Genomic DNA, 22,140 nt, shown 5'->3' on the forward strand with positions numbered 1-22,140 from the left:
TCCAAGCGGTTTTTTAAAATTTAGAGCAAAAACCGTGAAAGAATGTACTATTAAAATTTGTCACTGTATCGATTTATGTGGTTATTTTAATAAAACAATTATCACCCCCGAGAAGTGGCGGCATCCACTCCGAGAGTAAACGCGCAAGTTTCTAACCTCTCACCAATTTTCATGAAAATCGATGGAGATTCGCCGAACTCGGAGTAATGGTTGATTTTTACGTTCATTCACTGTAGTAAAAAGTTTTTTTTTCTTGTTTTATGGCCTTTGGGAACTGTGCCATTTAGCCAGCAATATTTCTTAAAATTAACGCCTAACGCCTAACTAAACCTACCAATAGATACGAATATAATTGAACAATCAAGGGTAGGGAAGGAAAAAAACTTTTCGCACCCCAGGGGTCGTTCAGGCTAACCACAGACTATACGTAGGGATATGGGGTAAGTAGTATTGCCAGGGAAAAAAGACGAAGATAGCAAAACTAGATCTAATTCAAAGTTTCAATTTACACGACTTCATAATCTATGATAGAAGTAAAAAGTTGATCATGAAAACGTTTTTGCCATTTTATAGGTATAATATTGACAGTTGTCATTTTTGCAAAAAATAAAGCACTAATAAACGTTAACAGGATGCCTTATTTTGTGATTAATGGAAAACCTAGCTGTCCAAACTTTGTCCACGCAATTTATGTGGCCCAATATTTGGCCGATAAACTTCCAAACTTTGTTTTCAAGAAAGTGGAAAAACTCTCTATGGAGTGGGCGGTAAGTTAACTATTTAGGTCTCTACAGCAAAGAGTATAAAAATAACAAAATAACAGACATATTGGTGAATATCATCATCATCATCAATAGCGTTACAACTCTTCGTGGGTCCTTGCCGTGTTTATTATTGCCTTCCACATCTGTCTGTCCTGTGCCACTACTTCCCATTGTCTCACTCCCATTTTCTCCATATCTTGTCTGACTGCACCTTTCCACCTTATTCTAGGCCGTCCTACAGACCTTCTACCATCTGGTCTTTCGAACAGATTGTCGTTATTGCGTATCACATGCCCTGTCCATCATAGTCTATTAGTTTTTATATACCTACCATCTGACTACATTTCCCTTTCCGAATAGACACTCTAACTCTGGATAATAGACTATGGATTTCCTTGCAATACTCCCTACCTTGACCTCGTAGTATGGCCATCCAATTGTAAAGATAAGCATAAAATCAATAACACTTTCCATCTGTTTTAGATTTATTTGGAACAGTTGAACAAAGAAAACAAATGGTATGTTTCGGAAAGTCCATTAATTTGGAAAGAAATCAATATGTGGGGTGGAAAAAAGCATCTTATTGGAGGCCTATCTGAATTTTGGGAACATGTCTATTGCTATTATGGTCTCGAATCGCTTATATCCAAACAAGAATTAGAATTTCTGGCCGCAGATAATTTAAAGGTACAATTTTTGAAGCAAATATGACAAAACGTGTTTGAAGCAAAAAGAAATTCAAATAGCCAAACGTTGGAAAACAAATTCTGATCACAATCTAAATCCGAGCTGTCTACAATTTACAAAGCAAACGGACGATAAATGAATAGACGTGAGGAATCTACAATTTGCATTCCACGATACGTGGATTTGGACCACGATACGTGAAATTTGAATCATATAGTATTTTTACTACAAAAACGTTATTACGTAGGTCACAATTTTTGACGTAAGAGAACTGTCAAAACATTAGAATGTGACTTTTCATTATTGCCGTGTTTATAATAAACATAGCAATAATGAAAAGTCACATTCTAATGTTTTGACAGTTCTCTTACGTCAAAAATTTTGACCTACGTAATAACGTTTTTGTAGTAAAAATACTATAGTACTCAATTTGTGAGTAAACGAAGTAGCACAGAAAACGACAATAAATATCGTTCCCATACCGATTGGTTCGATTGATAACTTACTTTGTTTTTCGGTAGATGGCTCTAGTTCATTTGTGACATTTCTTTCTATACAATTCGGAAAGGCCCAAAGTGTGATGCCTGGAAAAATCGGAGAGAAGAGGATATGGGACTACTGATGAGGGGAAAAGACCTCCGAAACCGGTATAGACTCTTCCTGCACTCTCCGATTTAACAAGAGCATTATGCAGCTGCTGCATTTTCATGTTACAAAGAAATTGAAAATGTTTATACATTTTTGAAGAAAGATAGTTTAAGATTTAGTTTCGATACAAAGACCACCACCATTCGCTTATGCATATTTTTTCATTCTCTTGGACTCCCCGGAGCGACTCCTGGTGCGCTCTCTGAATCGAAACCAAACCTTCCTGCCACGTTAGTAAATTATTAAAAATAATTTGCAACAGACGCAACAGTGACATCTATTGTAAGCAAAACGAAATACAAAGAGCTAGAAATCTAAAGATTTCTTACGTTGGAAAATAAATTCTGGTCACAACCTAAACCCGAGCTTAAACTGTCTTTCTTTACCTTCATTTATTCACAAATTGTGTACATGCTAGGAATTAAATTCTGTAATATTCAAACGAGGGTTCGTATTTATATACGACTTTATTAATTTATTTATACAAGTTTTCTTTCCAAAACTCTAGCTTAAACTAAACTCAAATAAAAGCGCGCTCCGCTTAAATATCAAATAACGTTATTCTCGATCATTCCAGACTTCGCACCTCTAGCTATTGTGTGACCTTCCACATACCGCACGTCTTTCTCCACTGATTCCACGTATATCGTGCTTCTGCCAGAATGTTCTCGAGATGGAACCGTTTGGAGCTGCTACTTGCGGCCAGTGATTTATTCTTTTGCTACATTTTACTTTTTGCTACTTTTTTTCTGTTAGTAAAAAATATAAATGGAATTATTTCATAGTAGTCATAAAATATTTATTTGCAAGATTTTTAACTGTTACCAATGGTAACAGTGGTTACATGGACGCTTCGCCAGTGAGTTTTTCGTTGTTCTGTCTACAAACTTCTTTAATTACTTGAGAAGTCTCGTCAAATTTTTTAGCAACGTTCTTGAATTTCTCGTCGCTTTTTCTACTAACTTCTTCAAGTTTCTCGTTGTTCTTTATAGAAGTTTCATCAATCTTTTGAGAAACATTTTCGAATTTCGATAAGATTGCTTGTTCTGCTGACTGGAAGTGGAACGTCTTTGGATCATCTCCATTCTTCTTGAGGACCTCCTCGAGTTGTGCTTTCAAGACTTTCTTGGACCCACTGGCGTCTAACTCGTACTCTTCTAATTGTTCACGGAGCTGTTTTACAGAGAGTTCTTCTAGCAACATCTTTGGTCGGCACACACACACACTTTTCAAAATGTCTTTTAAAAGTCTTTCCGAATACCGAACAATTAACGCACTCCGATTTTTCCCCGACGAATAAAGTTCAAAAGTCTTTTAAAGTCTTTCTCTAATTCACTTATTTATATCGCACTAAGTTTACCGAACACCGGACACCACTGTAATATTCAAACGAGCGTTCGTATTTATATACAACTTTATTAATTTATTTATACAAGTTTTCTTTCCAAATCTCTAGCTTAAACTAAACTAAAATAAAAGCGCGCTCCGCTTAAATAACAAATAACGTTATTCTCGATCATTCCAGACTTAGCCACCTCTAGCTATTGTGTGACCTTCCACATACACCTTTCTCCACTGTTTCCACGTATATCGTGTTTCTGCCAGACTGTTCTCGATATGGAACCGTTTTGAGCTGCTACTTGCGGCCGGTGATTCATTCTTTTGCTACAATTCGTTAGATTTTTACCTATAGATTCCCCACGTCTATTGATTTATTGCCCGTTTTGCTTTGTAAATTGTAGAAAGCTCGGATTTAGGTTGAGACCAGAATTTGTTGCCGAAGCGGGCTTTTGTCCAGGGGGTGAAAACAACCCCATCTAGGGGATGAAAATTTTTTCAATCAAAATAACTATGGAAGTCGATAAATTGACCAATTCTGAGTAACTTTTGTTCAATAATTTTTTTTAGCAAAGTTGATACTTTACAAGTTATTAGCGATTGAAACTATGCATTTTTCAATGAAAAACTCACGTTTTAGAACCGTTTTTCGTGCATAACTTAAAAATTTTTAATTTTATAGAAAAAATCATTTGGAATAAAATTGTAGCTAATAAAAAATTAAAGAGATTCGGAAAGACCTATGTAAACCCAATAACGACTGAGTTATTGCTCTTTAAAGCATGGTTATTTTCAAAGAACCTCGACATGGATAACTTTCAATCACAAATAACTCTAATATAGTGCAATTTTTTGGGAAAATGTAACAGACATATTTTAAAGATCATTAAAACTTTTATCAAATGAGCTTTGATGAAAGTTTTTGCATAAGAATTTACTGACTTATGACGAAAATAAAGTCGGTCCCTACTTTTTTTTGACATGTAACAATTATTAAACCCTCGTTATTACAATCCTAATAGAAATGAATAGCTTTCGACGTGGAATTAACTTCATTTAGGTATATTTGATACGATCCATGTAATTTGACCGGTTTTGAATGGTTCGTTTAGAAAAAATAGTTGATTAAATCGAAAATTACATTTTTGTAATTAAAAAAGTGATTTTTTCTTAAATAAACCTAAAAGTGTTCATGATACAAAAACAAAAAAAAATCAAAATTTTCGGTAAAAAAATCCTACAATTAATATTTGAAACATTTTTTGATATTTTGAATAGGTACTTTTAGATTTATTTAAGAAAAATGCACTTTATTTTTAATTATAAAAATGTCATTTTCGATTTGATCAACTATTTATAAACTAAGCATTCCAAACCAGTTAAATCGCATGGATCGTACCAATTATACGCAAATAAAGTTAATTTCAAGTCGAAAGCATTCAGTTCTATTAGGATTGTAACGACGAGGGTTTAATTATTACATTTGAAAAAAAAGCAGGAAGGGATTTTATTTTCGTCATAAGTCAGTCAGTTCTTATGCATTTTTTTTATCAGAGCTCATTTGAAAGGTTTTGTAATGAACTTCAACAGATATATGTTAAGTTTTCCCAAAAAATTGCACCACATTTGAGTTATTTGAGATTGAAGGTTCTCCAATTCGAAATTCTTCGAAAATATCCATCTTTTTTCCATATCCAAGGCAAAAGCCCGTTTCGGCGTAGGGTAGATTTTGACAAAGGTTATAAATACTATCTAAATCCAAATTTAGTAATTCTCAGGAAATTTAACAAATCTCAGGAATTTCAAAGGAAATCGACCTTGATTCTCAAAATTCAACGAGAAAATGGCTGTTGATTGGACTATTCTTTAAAAAATGTTTGGTTTAAAACATATTTTTGACCCCCAGGAGGTCGCGACTTTCAATTTAGGAATTTATGAATTAAATATACTAATCAACGACTTATAACTTTCTGGTTATAGTTTTTTAAAGAAAATATGGTAGCCAGCAGCATACAAGATGTCCAAGTAATCGCCATTTTAGGCGCATCCAGTCCAATAACTTCTTTTCTAATACTCGAACTGGTGGAAATAAAGTCGTTATGGAAGTCGCAAGGGATAATTTTTAAGCTATATGACTACCACCAAACAACAGATGGCAAAAAGTTGGAAATTACGACAGAGTATGTGATGTATTTGAATTCGTTGAAAAGATTTGGAAAGCATGAGATGGTGTATCTGTGCGAACATTTAAAAGAAGTTATTCAGGATGCTGATATTGTCATTGACCTTGAGGATTTTTTAAAGTTAGTATTGATTTTATTAATATATTATCCAAATGAAGAGATTGTTTTCAAGTATTTTCAGGCATTTCAGGTGTTTAGGTTAGTTCTACGATTTTAAAAGAGTGAAGGAGGCAGGAGAGGACCGGGACGCCGTCATATCTCGTGGTTGAAAAACCTCCGACAATGGTTTGGGATAACCTCCGCGGAGCTGTTATATGGTGGAATGAAAAGGGGAGAACATGCGAAAGGAGTGTTAATACTAGTTAAAAATTAACTGAAGTCTGGCAATTAACCAAGAAGTAGGTACAACGCTAAATTACTAGCAACTGAGATGGATTTTTGGAGGAGGTTAGTAAGAAGATCTATGGCATGGAAATAGACCAATCATACATGACATCGTAAGACAACAGTTATTATGGTACGGTTACGTAAGACTTATAGCGACACGCTTCATTTAGTATTTTTTTAATTGCTAATTTTAAATATTACCTTTCTTTTCTAAACGGAAATTATATGGGTCATTTAAAATTCACAATTCTTTCTATACGAAACCAGATGGTAATGGCCTGTTCCTGTTCAGTCTCAGTTTAAAAATTCCCCATTAAATAGTAAACCTTATCAGACCTCATGTCAATGAATCACTTTTTGAATGCATTTGATGACGCTTCTTGACAGAAATGTTTTCAGCTTTTAAAACATCAGATAAAGGACCAGCCTCTTTATGTCGATCAATTAGTCTTCAACGTAAAACCACAGACATGTGTTTTTTTTCAGTATAGTCACAGCAACCACCCGGCGCGGACACACCACCACACTCGCAAAGAATAACAAACCCTCTTTCGAGCAATATTCACTCTATTTTACCGACACAAATAAATATATTATTGACAAGTTGTTGTTTTTACACTTATTTTAATTTATGTTACGCGAGGAAGTCCCGAACACGCACAGAACAGACTAATGGAGGACGTAAAAATCCCCCAAAAACGTGTTAGAATGGATCTCAACAGAAAAACGAAAACGAGGAAGATCAGTGACCACATCGATAAATGGCATCTCCAAAGTCATGTTGCGAAGAAATTTAAGAGATGAAGACAGCCACAATAGATGGAGTAGCGATTAGAAACGCAAAGGAGTATTATGACGCTGTAAAACCGGTTTAATATTTAATATATATAACATTGCAATCAATGCATATTTACCAATGTTTTATATTATTAAAAATTCCTTACAGACATGATGTGGAAACGGAAGCAATGTTTTTAAACCGATGCAGCTACAGAATGAGAATGTTCGCCGAGTTGCTCAACCACGTCGCCAAACGCAGTGTAAAAGTCATCATGGCAACCAGTGGACCGGTATGTTTTATGACTTCGTGTATTGTAGCTACATGCCGTCGAAAGAAACTGTCCAATATAGTTGCTGTAACTGCAGATAAGGCTTTTCCGTATATAACAAGTGTTTCGAAGAATACAGGAGTTCCTGTGGACAGGATTAGTGCACCTGCCGTATGGGGATTCGTTGGAATGAATCAGTTCGTTGATGTGAGGAATATTGTTTACAAAGCCGAAATGTATAGGCCATTTAAAAGGTAAATAGGTATAATGTGTGTACACAATTCTAGCACAGCTTTAGTAATGTAAGTTGCTTTCAACGTTTCGCTACAATTATTTGTAGCTTATTCAATAGCGGTACACGTCAGCGTGAAGGCCTCACAAGGTTGTGGTATCTAGAACTCGGAGAGAATAAGGTACTATTATTACACTTTAGAAGACCAAAAATAATAATTCTTTTCAAGAATTTTTTTCTCAGAAACTTTATTAAAAATGAACATAAAACTTTTTACATATTAATATCTAACTCTTAGAGAGTACAAAAAATATATCTTTTTTCATTTATGCAAATACACTAATATTGTAGAGGGCGCAAAAGTCGAGGCCTCGAAAAATCTGAAACAAAAAAATTGTACTGCATGTGAAAAAAAAAAAAAAGGTTTCTTACGTGACAATTTACCACAATATGATCAAAAAATAAAAAATAAATGTTTTTTAACCATGAAAAACTAAAGAAAAACGGGCGATTTTTTTAACAAATTTTTTTTAAATTTCCTTAAAATCTTTTCTTTGCGGAATTTTTCACTAGCGGTGGTAAATTGTCACGTAAGAAACCTTCCTTTTTGAAATGCCGTACGATTTTTTTGTTTAAGAGATCCCAATCTTGAGATTAACTGTCCGCCATCGGAACTACTTTTTTTCGAGGCCTCCTTTTGACGCCCTCTACAATATTAGTGTACGTGCGTAAATGAAAAAAGATATATTTTTTGTATTCTTTAAGAGATAAATATTAATATGTAATAAGTTTTATGTTCATTTTTAATAAAGGTTCTGAGAAATTTTTTTTTGAAAAAATGCTTATTTTTGGCCTTCTAAAGTGTACTAGTACCTTAACCAAAAGGATCAGTCTATGTCTATGGTAAAAGGACTACAGTGGCACCTCGATAAGTCGGATTAATCGGGACCGCGGCCGATCCGGGTTATCGAAAATTCGGGTTAGCCGGAGAATATGGTAAAAATTAATAAAATACTGATACTTACAGATGAACTTCCATTATAATTGCAAAAACATGAAATACATATGCACCATAGTACATCTAAATTACGTACAGTGGCATACAGTATTGTTCATTTCTTGGTAAAAAACTCAGTAACATTTATATTGTTGAAATATTTGTCTGATGAAAATCGGTTCGGGTTAGCCGGACTTCCGGGTTATCGGAGGCCGACTTGTCGGGGATCCACTGTACTCTCAAGCGTATGGAAGCTCATTAAGAGAATAGGACTGGATGAGGTGGAGGTGTTTTAAGTGACAAAGGGGAGCAAAAAGAATCTATGAAAGTTGCAGTGTGTGAGGCCAAGAGCCGCCGTAATTGTAGTCAGTAATTCTAGTCGCATTAAAAAAATATGTATATTTATATTTATTCGCTCTACAGACCTTGAAAGTTCAGATTTTGTAATATCCTTATCCTTTCTCCAGAAGCCTTACTGCTCCCAAAGACACTAGTCTTCCCTTAGGTACCGTACATACTGAAATTAGAATAATGTCTTACATGCTTAAAAGTGTAACGGATATATCAGACGAAGTAGAAGAACATAATGTGAGTAAAATTTTTGTTTTTTTATACTACTTATTTTACTTCATTGCGTTATGTCATTCATATAACTTCAGCCTAGTATTAGCCTACGTCGGTTTCTATCTTTGTTAGTGAGCCACAATCTTCGAGGGAACACTGACGAGGACAGTTTCTACATGTAAGAACATGTTCCCTACTTTGTATTTCTACACGGTCACACTTTACATCATCTTGGTCTATTTTCCCCCATTTTGCCATGCTTCATTTTATTGGAGCGACCCCCCGTTTTCATCCTTTTTATAGTTTTCTACGTTTTAAAGTCTCTGAGGATGAGGAAAATATTCGGGCTGTTCACAGGACTATTACAAAGAAACTTGTCCTCGATTTTAGTCGCTTTCGTGGTATTTGAGCTCTGTATAGGCTCTGAATTTTCTTTATGTACTCTGCTACATTTTTCAGCATGTTAAACTCGCTGTTTTATATAGATTTGAAAGTGGCGTCGGTTTCATGCATCCGGATACTATATAGTCCATTAAAATGTTACATTTTTTAGGCCGTACCTTGCATTTCTTAGAGGAGTCAATTTTACTTCTTTAATGTGCACGGGGGATCAGTAGAAGCTTAAGTTCAAGTTTTTGGGGTCGCCATCCTTGTCCCCCGGTCGCAATCTTGGAAATGGGGTGCAAAGGGGTTTCGCGCTATATCTCGTAAACTACCAACCCTACGGAAAATCTAATTAAACATCAAATGTAGAAAATTAAATTTTCCACAATTTTGTTTCTATTACTTTTTATCGTCAAGTGACCAACAAAAAAGATATAACCGAAAATATGTAAATTTTTTTTAACAAGTTTCCTTTGGATGTTATAACTTTTTTTTAGTTCATTTTAAAATAAAATACCCTTATAGCAATTTTGTAGAGCGTTTTTCAGCGAACAATTTCCACTATAAAGTTGTTTAATTCTATTTATTTATGTAGGTTTTACAGCGCTCCAAACTTGACCAGATTCTCGAATGCTCATAGGGATACAATAAAAACAAAAGTTAGGCTTACTTTTCTATCTATATATATTTTGATCCATACAATTTATTATAATTTTAACATTCCTATGCTATTATTAATCTGTTTTTGACCTTTCTTACCACTATAAAACTTATAACTCTAAGCATATATAGAAAAGGCCCAAGAAGTTGTTTGAGGACAAATTCGCCGCTTCAGAAGAAGAATGACGCAACCGCAAAATGCAAAATTCTTAAACAGAGCAAAAAAACGATTTTTGATATCAAAATCATAAATTATGATAAAAATTAGCCATTCACCACACCGTGGTCAGGATCTCGAGATATAAGCGTTTTTTGGGGTGTGCCGCTTGTATATGAAGTAACATAACTTTTTTCCTATTAAATATTTTGACTTAAAATTTTCCAAAAAACTTCTTCATGAACTTTATTTTATTGTTATGTTGGTTAAAATTATAAACTAAAAAGTTTGTCACTCAACTTTTTTAAGTAAACATGAAACTAACGAAATATGATGACAAAATGTTAATAAATTAACAACTCCTTTTTTAATGTGTTTAAACATTTTGGATAAATTTCGTTGTTATCTACATACTTCAAAGATAACACAGTAAAATTTTTAAAAGGAAATATTTACAGCGACCAAAGATACAGCGAGGTAAATTTGAAAAATCATCAAAATTGATTTTTGGCATTCTTATATAAAATTTATTTTTTTAACATGTTCCACCAACTCTAGATAAAAATAAACTTTATATTCGGATTCAGCGACCTCGAAAACATAAAAATAGACCAAAATTGATTATTCACCTTAAATTTGATTTTCGTGGTTGTCATAACGGTAAATCCGCTCGTCTAGTATATAGATAGAAAAGCATTATTTTTCTACGAGAATTCGAGAACCTGGTCAAGTTTGGAGCGCTGTAAAACCTAGATAATAAATAAAATTAAACAACTTTATAGTGAAAATTGTTTATTGAAAATTCCTCTACAAAATCGCTATGATGTTATTTTATTGTGAAATGAACATAAAAAAAGTTACAACGTCCAAAAGGAAATTTCTTACAAAATTTTCTCTTAATTTTGTTTATAACTTTTTATTGGTCACTTTACGATAAAAAGTAATACATATAAAATTGTAGAAAATTTTATTTGCTTCATTTTATGTGAAATTAAATTTTCTGTAGGGTAGCTAGTTTACGAGATACAGCGCGAAAGAACTTTGCACCTCTTTTTCCAAGATGGCGGCCGGGGGACAAGGGCCTCAACCCCAAAAACTTGAACTTAAGCTTCTACTGAACCCCCCTACATATTAAAAAAATAAAATTGACTCCTCTAAGAAATGCACACTAAATGTAACATTTCAATGGACTAATACAGCATGTCTCATTTAACGCATTATCAACTTGTTTAATGTGACTTGATCTATTACAAAGGGGCCCGCATATTCAGCAGTTGAAGAACACAGTGCCTGTGCTGTGCCGTTGTTCTTAAGACATCAGGACATGAACTCCTTTTACCTCCAGTTAGCTTCCTGAGTTTATTTTCCCTAGTTATTACTTTCCTTCTCGTTCTAATGCAATGTTGTCTGTAGGTAAGAAGCCAGTCCACAGTTACCCCAAGATATTTTGGTCGGTATGTGAGTTCTAATATATTACCATTCCATGCAATTTGGAGTTTTCGTTTATCTTCCTTTGCGCGAAAGTGGAAGGTACAGTTATATTTTAGAAGAATTGGGTCTCAGAGAATTCTGTAGGTAGTACGTAGTCATTGTTATTTACTTCTATTTCTTTTCTATACTTCTATTAAACTCTATAAAACTTTCTCCTCGAGCACATCTTGCGTGTGTGTGTATATATATTGCAGAGCACTGGTACTGAAACTATTTTATATTTATATTATGTTGTTAAGTGATAGATAATTGTTTTTTTCTCGATTAAATGCTTCCTTTTTAGAAAAGAATGTTTGCCAAAATACATCGACCACCGATTTATAGTAAAGTGAGAGCTACTGTTTCCTTATTGAAGCTTTGGTCAGCAAGCGAAATTGGAGACGAAATTATATCTTTGGGAGTAGCTTCTAACGGTAAATTATATGAAATTTTGAATTTGTAAAGAGTTTTTTGTATTTTTTTACTATTTTATAATATTAGTCGTCTAATGTTATGTTGGAAAGTTGAAAACCAAAAATTAAGTCACTCGAAATGTGGCAGTGGCGGCTCGTGATTTTTACAATAGGGGAGGCTATACCTAACTGTAAAATATCTAGACAAATTTGCACTAGCAAAAAAATGCGCTAAAAAATGTAATTTAAGGCCCCAGCTTTTGACCATTTTTTATTTACATTTCATAATATCATCCTAATTCATAATTTCATGATATCATCATTTTAAAAGTAGTTAGTCTAATAGTAAAAGTTTAATACCAAAGTTTGTGTCGTTTATTTGTTAACAATTCCATCTATATGTAAATAGATACCTATGCATATCAAAATAAATACAGATTTGAAGTCTTGCAGTCCATACATAATGAAGCTTCAAATTTTTAAGATACTCAACTGAATTTTTTTAATTCTAAACGCGGCCTACTGCGAATTCAAAAACACCATAAATTACCGATATTTTGCTTTGAGTTAGAGATATCGGAAAAAGTTATTTGAGCAAGTTGTTCCAAATATTATTATAACTCCACATACCAAATTTCATAACAAAATTCGCACTTTTAGATTTTTCATTATATTTAGTCAGGACCCTAAAATTCGTTGTCCCGAGACGCACCCAACCACCCAACGGAGCTGAGAAGCTACACTGCCTCCCTTGGTATATCTCCGGGCAACGTGTGATGGCGCCGTAGATGCCACTGTTAGGAGACCGGGTCTCCTTAAACGCCTGCTGCGCTGCACGGAGCATTAGCAACGGAGAAAGCTGGGCTTCTCGGCTCCGTTCATGCATCTCGGGATAACCCAGGGTCCTGCCTACAATAATATGTAATAAAACTGAGACGCGATCATGCGTTCTAATGCTAATGCTCCGTACGTATGGATAATTAGTGATAATATGGAATTTACACGTTGTATAATAGTGAGAGTAATTGTTGTTTTCGCGATTCATGATAAACAAAACAGTATAGAGTGTGTAAAAAATTTATGGGGAGGCTGAGCCTCCCTTGCCTCCTCTGACGAGCCGCCACTGCTATATAGGCGTATTCTGAAAATTCCTCGGACTGCAAAAGTCTCAAACGAAGAAATGTTAAGCCGAATTGAACATGGCAAAAGCTTATAAACACAATTAAAATAAGAAAAACAACGTATGTGGGCCACATACTTCGAAACGATAAATACTCTCCGCTACACGTCACCACGCAAGGAAGAGTAAAGGGAAGGAAAGGTTTGGAAAGAAATCTTGGCTGGGGAATATCAGAGATTGGATTAACCTCAGTGTTGAACAGTTATTTCAGTCACAAAAAATAGGGAAGCGTTCAAAGAAGTTATCACCAAACTTTGTTATGAGACGGCACAATAAGAAGAAGATATTAAAACTTTCCTTTTAAGTAATTGCTACCTAAGGTCCGTTTAAAGAGCTCCTATCCAGGCCAGCAACCCCTTAGTTGGGAGTTGGGAATTTCTGTCCCCAGAATCCATGAGATTGCCTAAAGTTTCAGTGCGATATTCTGAGACAGTATCTTTACTCTTCTTCTTCTTATGCAATCCACTAATGGATGTTGGCAATCACATTTAACCATTTTCCTCTATCTATTGCAGTATGTATTAGGTCTCCTATGTTTTTTAGTCCTGTCCATTGTTTGACATTACGGAGCCATGATATTTTCTTTCTGCCCACTCCCCTTCTTCCTTCAATCTTTCGTTCAATTAAGGTTTGCAGAAACTGGTATCTTTCATTTCTAATTAGGTGCCCCAGGTATGCCGTTTTCTCTGTTTAATTGTGTAGTTGTCGTTCTGTACCAATTCTTCTCAGGATTTCTTCATTTGTTATTCGTGCGGTCCAGGGAACTTTAAGGATTCGTCGATAAATCCACATCTCAAATGCCTCTAGCTTATTCATTGTGTTTATTTTTAAAGTCCATCCTTCCATGCCATATAGGAGCATCGACCATATAATAGCATTTCGTGAATCTTAGTCTTAGGTTCAGGTCAAAGTCAGAGTTCGTAAAGACGTTTCCGAATTTCATGAATGCACTTCTGGCCCTTTCTATCCGACATTTAATTTCCATATCTGACCCTTTCTATCCGACATTTAATTTCCATATCCGACATCCAGTCCTCACATAGCCAGGTTCCCAGGTACTTAAATTTTCTTACGCGCTCTACATCTTGGTTGTTATATGCTAGTCTTGCATTTTGATGTTGACATAATTGACGGCTAATTATAAGGAACTTCGTCTTTTTTATGTTGATGCTAAGTCCCATGTTCTCGCTATGTTCTCCAATTTCATTAAGGATGTTTCGGAGGTCTTCTATATTGTATGCTATTAAGACCGAATCATCCGCATATTATTGACTCAGGTACCATTTACTTTGATGCTGCTTTCGCATTCCTCAATAGTTTCCTGGAAGATACTTTCTGAATATAGATTGAACAGTAGTAGGGAGAGAATGCATCCTTGTTTTACACCTCTGATAATTTTTTGAGCTTGCGTTGTTTCATTATCCACCTTGACGATAGCTGTTTGATTCCAGTAAAGAGCTTCTATGCAGCGAATGTCTTTTTGATCTATGTCGAGTTGTTTTCACGGGCGCCCATATAATATTTTGGATAATCATATATAAAGCACCCGTTTAAAGCACCCGAAAAGCCAGGGGGGCCACGCCCCCCCTGCCGTGGGTATGGGCGCCCATGGTTGTTTTAGTATATGTACGAGTTTATGATGTACTCGATCGAAGGCTTTTTCATAATCTATAAAGCACATCATTACATCTTTTCTTTGATCGTAGCAGTTCTGAGCTAGCGCTTGGGTTGCAACTAGTGCTTCCCTGGTACCCAGGCCTTTTCGAAATCCAAATTGTGAGCAACCAATAACCTTATCGCATTTTGTGGAGATTCTGTAGTGAAGAACTTTGAGGAATATTTTTAAAGAATGGCTCATCAGACTTATCAGTCGGTGGTCTTGACACTTCGTTGCGTTGTTTTTTTTTTGGCAAAGGGATAAAAGTAGATACAAGCCAATGGACAGGGAATTTTTCTTTTTTATAGCTTTTTAGATTTGGTTGAAAAATCTCTGAAGTATCGTAATTTCCTCTTCATCTAACAATCTGAGTAACTCAATAGGAATTTGATCAGGTCCAATTGCTTTTCCGTTTTTCTAACCTAATCTTTACTCATCTGGGGTAAATTCGTTTCGGATATTCGACATTTCATAAGAGATGTTTTGGTCTTAACTTGCTGGCAAGGCGGGTTAAGCCGGATTTATGTTACAACGGGGACGTGGACGGGACGGGGCACTATTGAAGGATCGTCCGATATGAAAAGCATTGGCTGATTTATCTTACGACAGAACGGGGCGAGACCGGGAAGTTCCGAGGACGTGCGATTTCTATTGTTCTGCGCGCCGTGCCGTCCACGTCTTGGTGTAACATAAATCAGCCTTTAACAAGTACCTGTTAGTCCACAGGAGGTATTTTATTTCCCTCCTACTCAACGATAATGCCAGGTTGGGCATGGCCCTATCTGCCACCTAGGGACACGCTATCAAGGGGTTACAGTACAGGTTCCCACGATAGTATAGTATCTATAGTATAATACACAGTAATAACTAGCATATATAAGTATTTTATTTAATGAAAATAAATTATAATTTTAACTGAAAATGCACTAAGTATAAAAATTAACGCACCACCTTAAAAATGGGACTTTTTGATGTCTCGTATTTCCTAAACCTGTTGTCCGATTTTAGTGATTTTTTAAATGTTATAGCTTTAATGTTCAAGAATATCGATGTAATAATATTGTTGCTTAACAGATAAGTGTCATTGTATACCGGGTGTAACAATGATACTTTGTTTTTTCCTCAAAGTTTGCAACACCCTGTGGAATATTCTAGGTTATATAAAATATTGAAATTAAAACTCAACTGTAGCCTTAGGCTTTCTTAACATTTTGCTTTTTGATTCATTCGCTTATGTTAAACAATAAAAAAGTTAGGTACTTTAAACAACTAGCAACGTTCTTCAACAATACAGGGTGTTTCTAAATAAGTGCGACAAACCTTAAGGGGTAATTCTACATGAAAAAATAATGACCGTTTGCTTTATAAATATATGTCCGCAAATGCTTCGTTTCCGAGAAACGGGATGTTGAATTTTTTCTTACAAACTGACGATTTATTTATTGCTCCAAAAACCGGTTGAGATATGTAAATGAAATTTAGTAGGTTTCAAGAGGTAGTTATTGTGCTTTTTTTGACATACAATTAAGAATTTTATATTCACCATTGGCGTGCATACGGGTCATATTACACGGTCACATTACCCTTATGCACGTCAATGGTGAATATAAAATTCTTAATTGTGTGCCAAAAAATGCTCAATAACTACCTCTTTAAACCTATCAAATTTTATTTGCAATCTCAACCAGTTTTAGAGCAATAAATAAATCGTCAGTTTGTAAGAAAAAATTTAACATTACCCCAGGCTGTGGGTGAAAAATAGGTCGATTTCAGGATATAATTCAGGAATTTTTGAAACCTATCAGGTGTTGTAAAGGACGATGCCAGGAATAACTTCTACTAAAATGTAACCAAAAATATTGTGCGCTTTTTTTATATTGCGACTTTCATTTGTTAAATTTGCAATTTTTAAAGATTTTTAATTTTGCAGCTTAGGATATTGATTTTAGAGAAAAACTTTTTAATAGAAAGTTGTAGTAAATTAAAAAACCTACAATTTGAGCTATGGTAAGTTTAATTTTGTTTATTGGTTATTGCAAAACAGCCTGCAAAAGGTCCAAAATGGCCGTTTTTTACAATTGCATTATTTATTGTACCAATCATTTCTTTATATTTTTTAAAGGTATAAAATGAAGATCTTTCAATTTCAAACATAAAAAAAGTTGTAGAGCCAGAGTAACGAATTTGTTGCTTAGATATTATAAATTGTTTATCCCAAGAGGTCAAATGTCGAAGGCTATAACTTTTTGAAAAAAAATCTTAGAGAGTTGGTGAAACATCCAATCTCCTTATAAAGAGTTATATTTTCATATTCTGATGTAAATAAATGCGTACATCATTTTTAAACCTCTAATTTTTGGGTTTGAAAATAAGGGGGCAAATTTCGTTATAAACATTTAGAGCTGAAGCGGCCCTGTACATCCTATGAGTGTTTAACTTACAGATTATTGTTGCTGAAGACGAAACGAAGATTTATAAAAAAATAAAAAAATTCTACGACCAACTGAAGCCGAGATAATTTTTGGGTTTGAAAATAAGGGGGCAAATTTCGTTATAAACATTTAGAGCTGAAGCGGCCCTGTACATCCTATGAGTTTCTAACTTACGGATTAAAGTTGCTGAAGACGAAACGAAGATTTATAAAAAAATAAAAATTTTCTACAACCAACTGAAGCCGAGATAATTGTTTTTTTTTTCTTAAATTGTAGTGCATTTATTTATAATAATTAAGAAATTATTTTACAGTCATTGACTAAAGAAAAACTTATATTATCTTAAAATAAAAATTATTATAAAATATAATTACATTTAATTTGTAAAAATTATTTTTAAAATCGGTCTTTTGCGAACGGCCGAATTTTGCAAATCGCCCGGCTCGCTTCAAATCTGCGCGCTCGGAAAATTTTTACGGTACTTATATTAAATTTTGACAGAAAACAATTTAATAATATTACCATTATAATATACAGTCTGTTTACCACTGTATTTGTTTTTCTTGATAAAATTTTATTTGTGAAATCTCATTTCTGAAGAAATAATATTACAAAAATGATACATATAATAATAACTATATTTTTAATTTTTTCATTGTTATATAAATATAATGGAGGTCGAGTGTTATATAAATATAATAAGAATATTATACAATATAAAATTTTTCTTCTTGTAGTGACTATCCGTTTTGGATGTTCGCCAACATCCAAAACGGATAGTCACTACAAGAAGAAAAAGTTTTATATTGTATAATAAGAAGTAACATTATTATTATATTTATATACCAATGAGAAAATTAAAAATATAGTTCTATATTTCATATATATGTATCATTTTTGTAATATTATTTCTTCAGAAATGGGATTTCACATATAAAAGTTTATCAAGAAAAACAAATACAGTCGTAAACAGACTGTATATTATAATGGTAATATTATTAAATTGTTTTCTGTCAAAATTTAATACAAGTTACGTACAAATTTTCCGAGCGCGCGGATTTGAAGCGAGCCGGGCGATTTGCAAAATTCGGCCGCTCGCAAATGCACCGAATTTAAAAATCATTTTTAATAATTAAATGTAATTATATTTTATAATAATTTTTATTTTAAGATAATATAAGTCTTTCTTTAGTCAATGACTGTAAAATAATTTCTTAATTGTTATAAATAAAGGCACTACGATTTAAGAAAAAAAAAACAATTATCTCGGCTTCAGTTGGTTGTAGAAAATTTTTATTTTTTTATAAATCTTCGTTTCGTCTTCAGCAACCTTAGTCTGTAAGTTAGAAACTCATAGGATGTACAGGGCCGCTTCAGCTCTAAATGTTTATAACGAAATTTGCCCCCTTATTTTCAAACCCAAAAATTAGAGATTTAAAAATGTTTTACGCATTTATTTACATCAGAATATGAAAATATAACTCTTTAGAAGGAGATTGGATGTTTCACCAACTCTCTACGATTTTTTTTCAAAAAGTTATAGCCTTCAACATTTGACCTCTTGGGATAAACAATTTATAATATCTAAGCAACAAATTCGTTAATCTGGCTTTACAACTTTTTTTTATGTTTGAAATTGAAAGATCTTCATTTAATACCTTTAAAAAATATAAAGAAATGATTTGTACAATAAATAATGCAATTGTAAAAAACGGCCATTTTGGATCTTTTGCAGGCTGTTTTGCAATAACCAATAAACAAAATTAAACTTATCATAGCTCAAATTGTAGGTTTTTTAATTTACTACAACTTTCTATTAAAAAGTTTTTCCCTAAAATCAATATCCTGAGCTGCAAAATTAAAAATTTTTAAAAATTGCAAATTAAACAAATGAAAATCGCAATATAAAAAAAGCGCACAATATTTTTGGTTACATTTTAGTAGAAGTTATTCCTGGCATCGTCCTTTACAACACCTGATAGGTTTCAAAAATTCCTGAATTATATCACGTTTTTTCACCCACAGCCTGGGGTACATCCCGTATATCTAGTGTGACCAACTCCAATTTAGTCGAATTCGGGACAAGACTGAAAAAAATACCTAAAATCCGGGAAATGTAAAACTTTAATATCGTCATTTTATTGATTATTTAACATTTTTATGTTGACAAAAATTTTTTTGATGGAAAGGGTTGTAATGATAATTTTTGTTTTTGACGTTTTGACATTCAAAATCGGAAATCGTTCTCAAAAAACGAAAAATTAGAAAACTAATGTTGGATTTCCATGTAAATTGAACCTTGGGTTAAAATATAATTATCATTATTTTTGATATTCATGTTTTTAAATCGTCTTTTCAGAAGACGATAATTAAAATACAGAAACCGGAAAAAGTCCAGAGTTTGAGTTTTTATAGAACTATAATACGACGATATAAAATGCATGCGTTTTGGATGGGGTATTAGTATAACAGTCTAGAAATTGTCGACATTTTTTCGTCCCACCAATTCAATTTGATGTAAATTCTTAGAAGAATGATGTATTAAAAATTTCAATATGGAATTTTACCAAAACGTTAAAAATTCGGATGGCCCGGAAGCCTTGTCCGGGACGCCGGGACACGACTTCGTAATTCGGGCTATGTCCCGGATTTTTCGAGCTAGTTGGTCACACTACGTATATCAGAAATGAAGCATTTGCGGATATATGTTTATAAAGCAAACGATCATCTTTTTTTATGCAGAATTACTCCTTAAAATTTGTCGCACTTATTTAGAAACATCCTGTATTGATGAAGAACGTTGCTAGTTGTTAAAGTACCTAACTTTATTATTATCCAACGTAAGCGAATGAATCAAAAAGTAGAATATTAAGAAAGCCTAGGTTACAGTTGAGTTTTATAATCAACTATTTTCAATGAGAAATAATCCACAATTTTACCAAAAAAAAGATGATTTTATTAACTTTTCGAAGCCCAAATCGGGTTTCGTTGTCAAAATACAAAATACTACTAAAATAAACAAAAATGTTGTTGCTAAGTAAAAAAATTCTTCTAATAATTTATTTAATCTGACTCATTTATATTGGCAATTTAGACGTATATTATACATTTTAAAGTAGAAGACTTTAAAATGATATCATATATGTCATATATGTATATATATCAAATGATAGTTCATTCGATTACATGAAATCAATCCCAACTCAAGAATATTTGTCACAAAAAAATCATAGCATGTGATCTGTCTTTAAAAAGACAACCAAATGCAACGATGACAGTAAAATTCTCGCGTTAGAGATTACATAGTAAATCACGAGGGAAAACCAGGAAAAACCTCGTGATACTATCCCGACATCGTAAGTATTTGGTTTTACATTTAATTTACTTTCAAAAAAAAATAATTTTTTTTAGTATGGAATCTCTAACGCGAGAATTTAACTGTCATCGTTGCAATTGGTTGTCTTTTTAAAGACAGATCACATGCTATGATTTATTTGTGACGGATATTCTTGAGTTGGGATTGATTTCATGTAATCGAATGAACTATCTTTTAGTAAAGTCGTCCCAGGAACGCAACTCATAAATATTGGCGATATCATTTTAAAGTCTTCTACTTTAAAACGTATAATATACGTCTAAATTGCCAATATAAATGAGTCATATTAAATAAATTATTAGAAGAATTTTTTTACTTAGCGACAACATTTTTGTTTATTTTAGTATTATTTCGTATTTTGACAACGAAACCCGATTTGGACTTCGAAACGTTAATAAAATCATTTTTTTTGGTAAAATTTTGGCGTATTTCCCATTGAAAATAGTTGGTTATAAAAATGCCACAAGGAAATAGCTTCAGAACAACATTAAGTTGATTTTTAATTTAAATATTTTATATAGGCTAAAATATTCCACAGGATGTTCCAAACTTTGAGGAAAAAACACACTATCATTGTTACACCCAGTATACAATGACACTTATCTGTTTAGCAACAATATTATTACGCCGATATTCTTGAAGAATAAAGCTATAACATATTAAAAAAATCATTAAAATCGGACAACAGGTTTAGGAAATACAAGACATCAAAAATATCCCATTTTTAAGGTGGTGCGTTAATTTTGATGCTTAGTGTATATTTGACGTTTCGATTTCCACTTCTGAAAATTGTCTATTTCAGAAATTTTAGAACGATGACAATAATTAGCGATCTTGACATGTTTAAAAAGTAGTTATACTTCTTCTAGGTTCGTTTAATATACCGAAGGGTATAGTGTTTTCCCAACCTGTAAAGCTAGATCATAACAGAAAATGGATCCCTTACAGCAAATTTCCTTTAATGAACGACGTAAGTAGAAGCGAAATTAAAAAATGCTATACCAGTATTCACTCAACGCTAGTTAGGTTCGGACTTCTTGAAAACGCACAAGCAGCCCAATCGCAGTTTGATACAGAAGAAGAATATGATGCTTATGAGAGGTATCTGCAAGGTGTAGGTGTGGCGGAAGAGCAGTCGACTGAGTCGAGTCACACCGATTTGACTCAAATATTTTAGAACATTTTATTGTATTAATTTTTGTAACGTATTAACAGTCTATTAGATATTAATTTTTGAGTTTAATTTGTTGCAGTTAAAAGGATGGAAAGAGTACATCGAGGAACTATTTCATGACCAGAGAGAAGCTACTACATCCGTAAATAGCCAAACCGGATATGTGGGCCCAGAGATAACCAAATCAGAGGTTAGTCAGGCAATAGACTCTATGAAAACCAATAAATCTGCTGGTCCAGATGAATTACCTAGCGAGCTGATAAATTTGGTCAACGAGAAAAACCTGGAACTATTAGTAGAACTGTTCAACGCTACGGGAATCATAACTAGAGAAATGTTGACATCAGCATTTGTGTGTTTGCCAAAGAAAGTAAATTCCACAGAATGC

General features: G+C 33.5%; 1 protein-coding gene across 1 annotated transcript; it reads left to right on the forward strand.

Moving 5' to 3' along the window:
• The first annotated feature begins 436 nt into the window (after window positions 1-436).
• On the forward strand, window positions 437-21,808 carry LOC114335980 (putative malate dehydrogenase 1B). Its single transcript, XM_050653730.1, has 7 exons — window positions 437-767; window positions 1,248-1,451; window positions 5,418-5,740; window positions 6,954-7,310; window positions 8,753-8,873; window positions 11,825-11,954; window positions 21,448-21,808. The coding sequence occupies exons 1-7, from the start codon at window positions 633-635 to the stop codon at window positions 21,753-21,755; spliced, it is 1,578 nt and encodes a 525-aa protein (XP_050509687.1). The 5' UTR covers window positions 437-632; the 3' UTR covers window positions 21,756-21,808.
• The last annotated feature ends 332 nt before the right edge of the window (window positions 21,809-22,140 follow it).

This window comes from Diabrotica virgifera, chromosome 6, assembly GCF_917563875.1.
Source record: "Diabrotica virgifera virgifera chromosome 6, PGI_DIABVI_V3a".
Taxonomy (NCBI): domain Eukaryota; kingdom Metazoa; phylum Arthropoda; class Insecta; order Coleoptera; family Chrysomelidae; genus Diabrotica; species Diabrotica virgifera.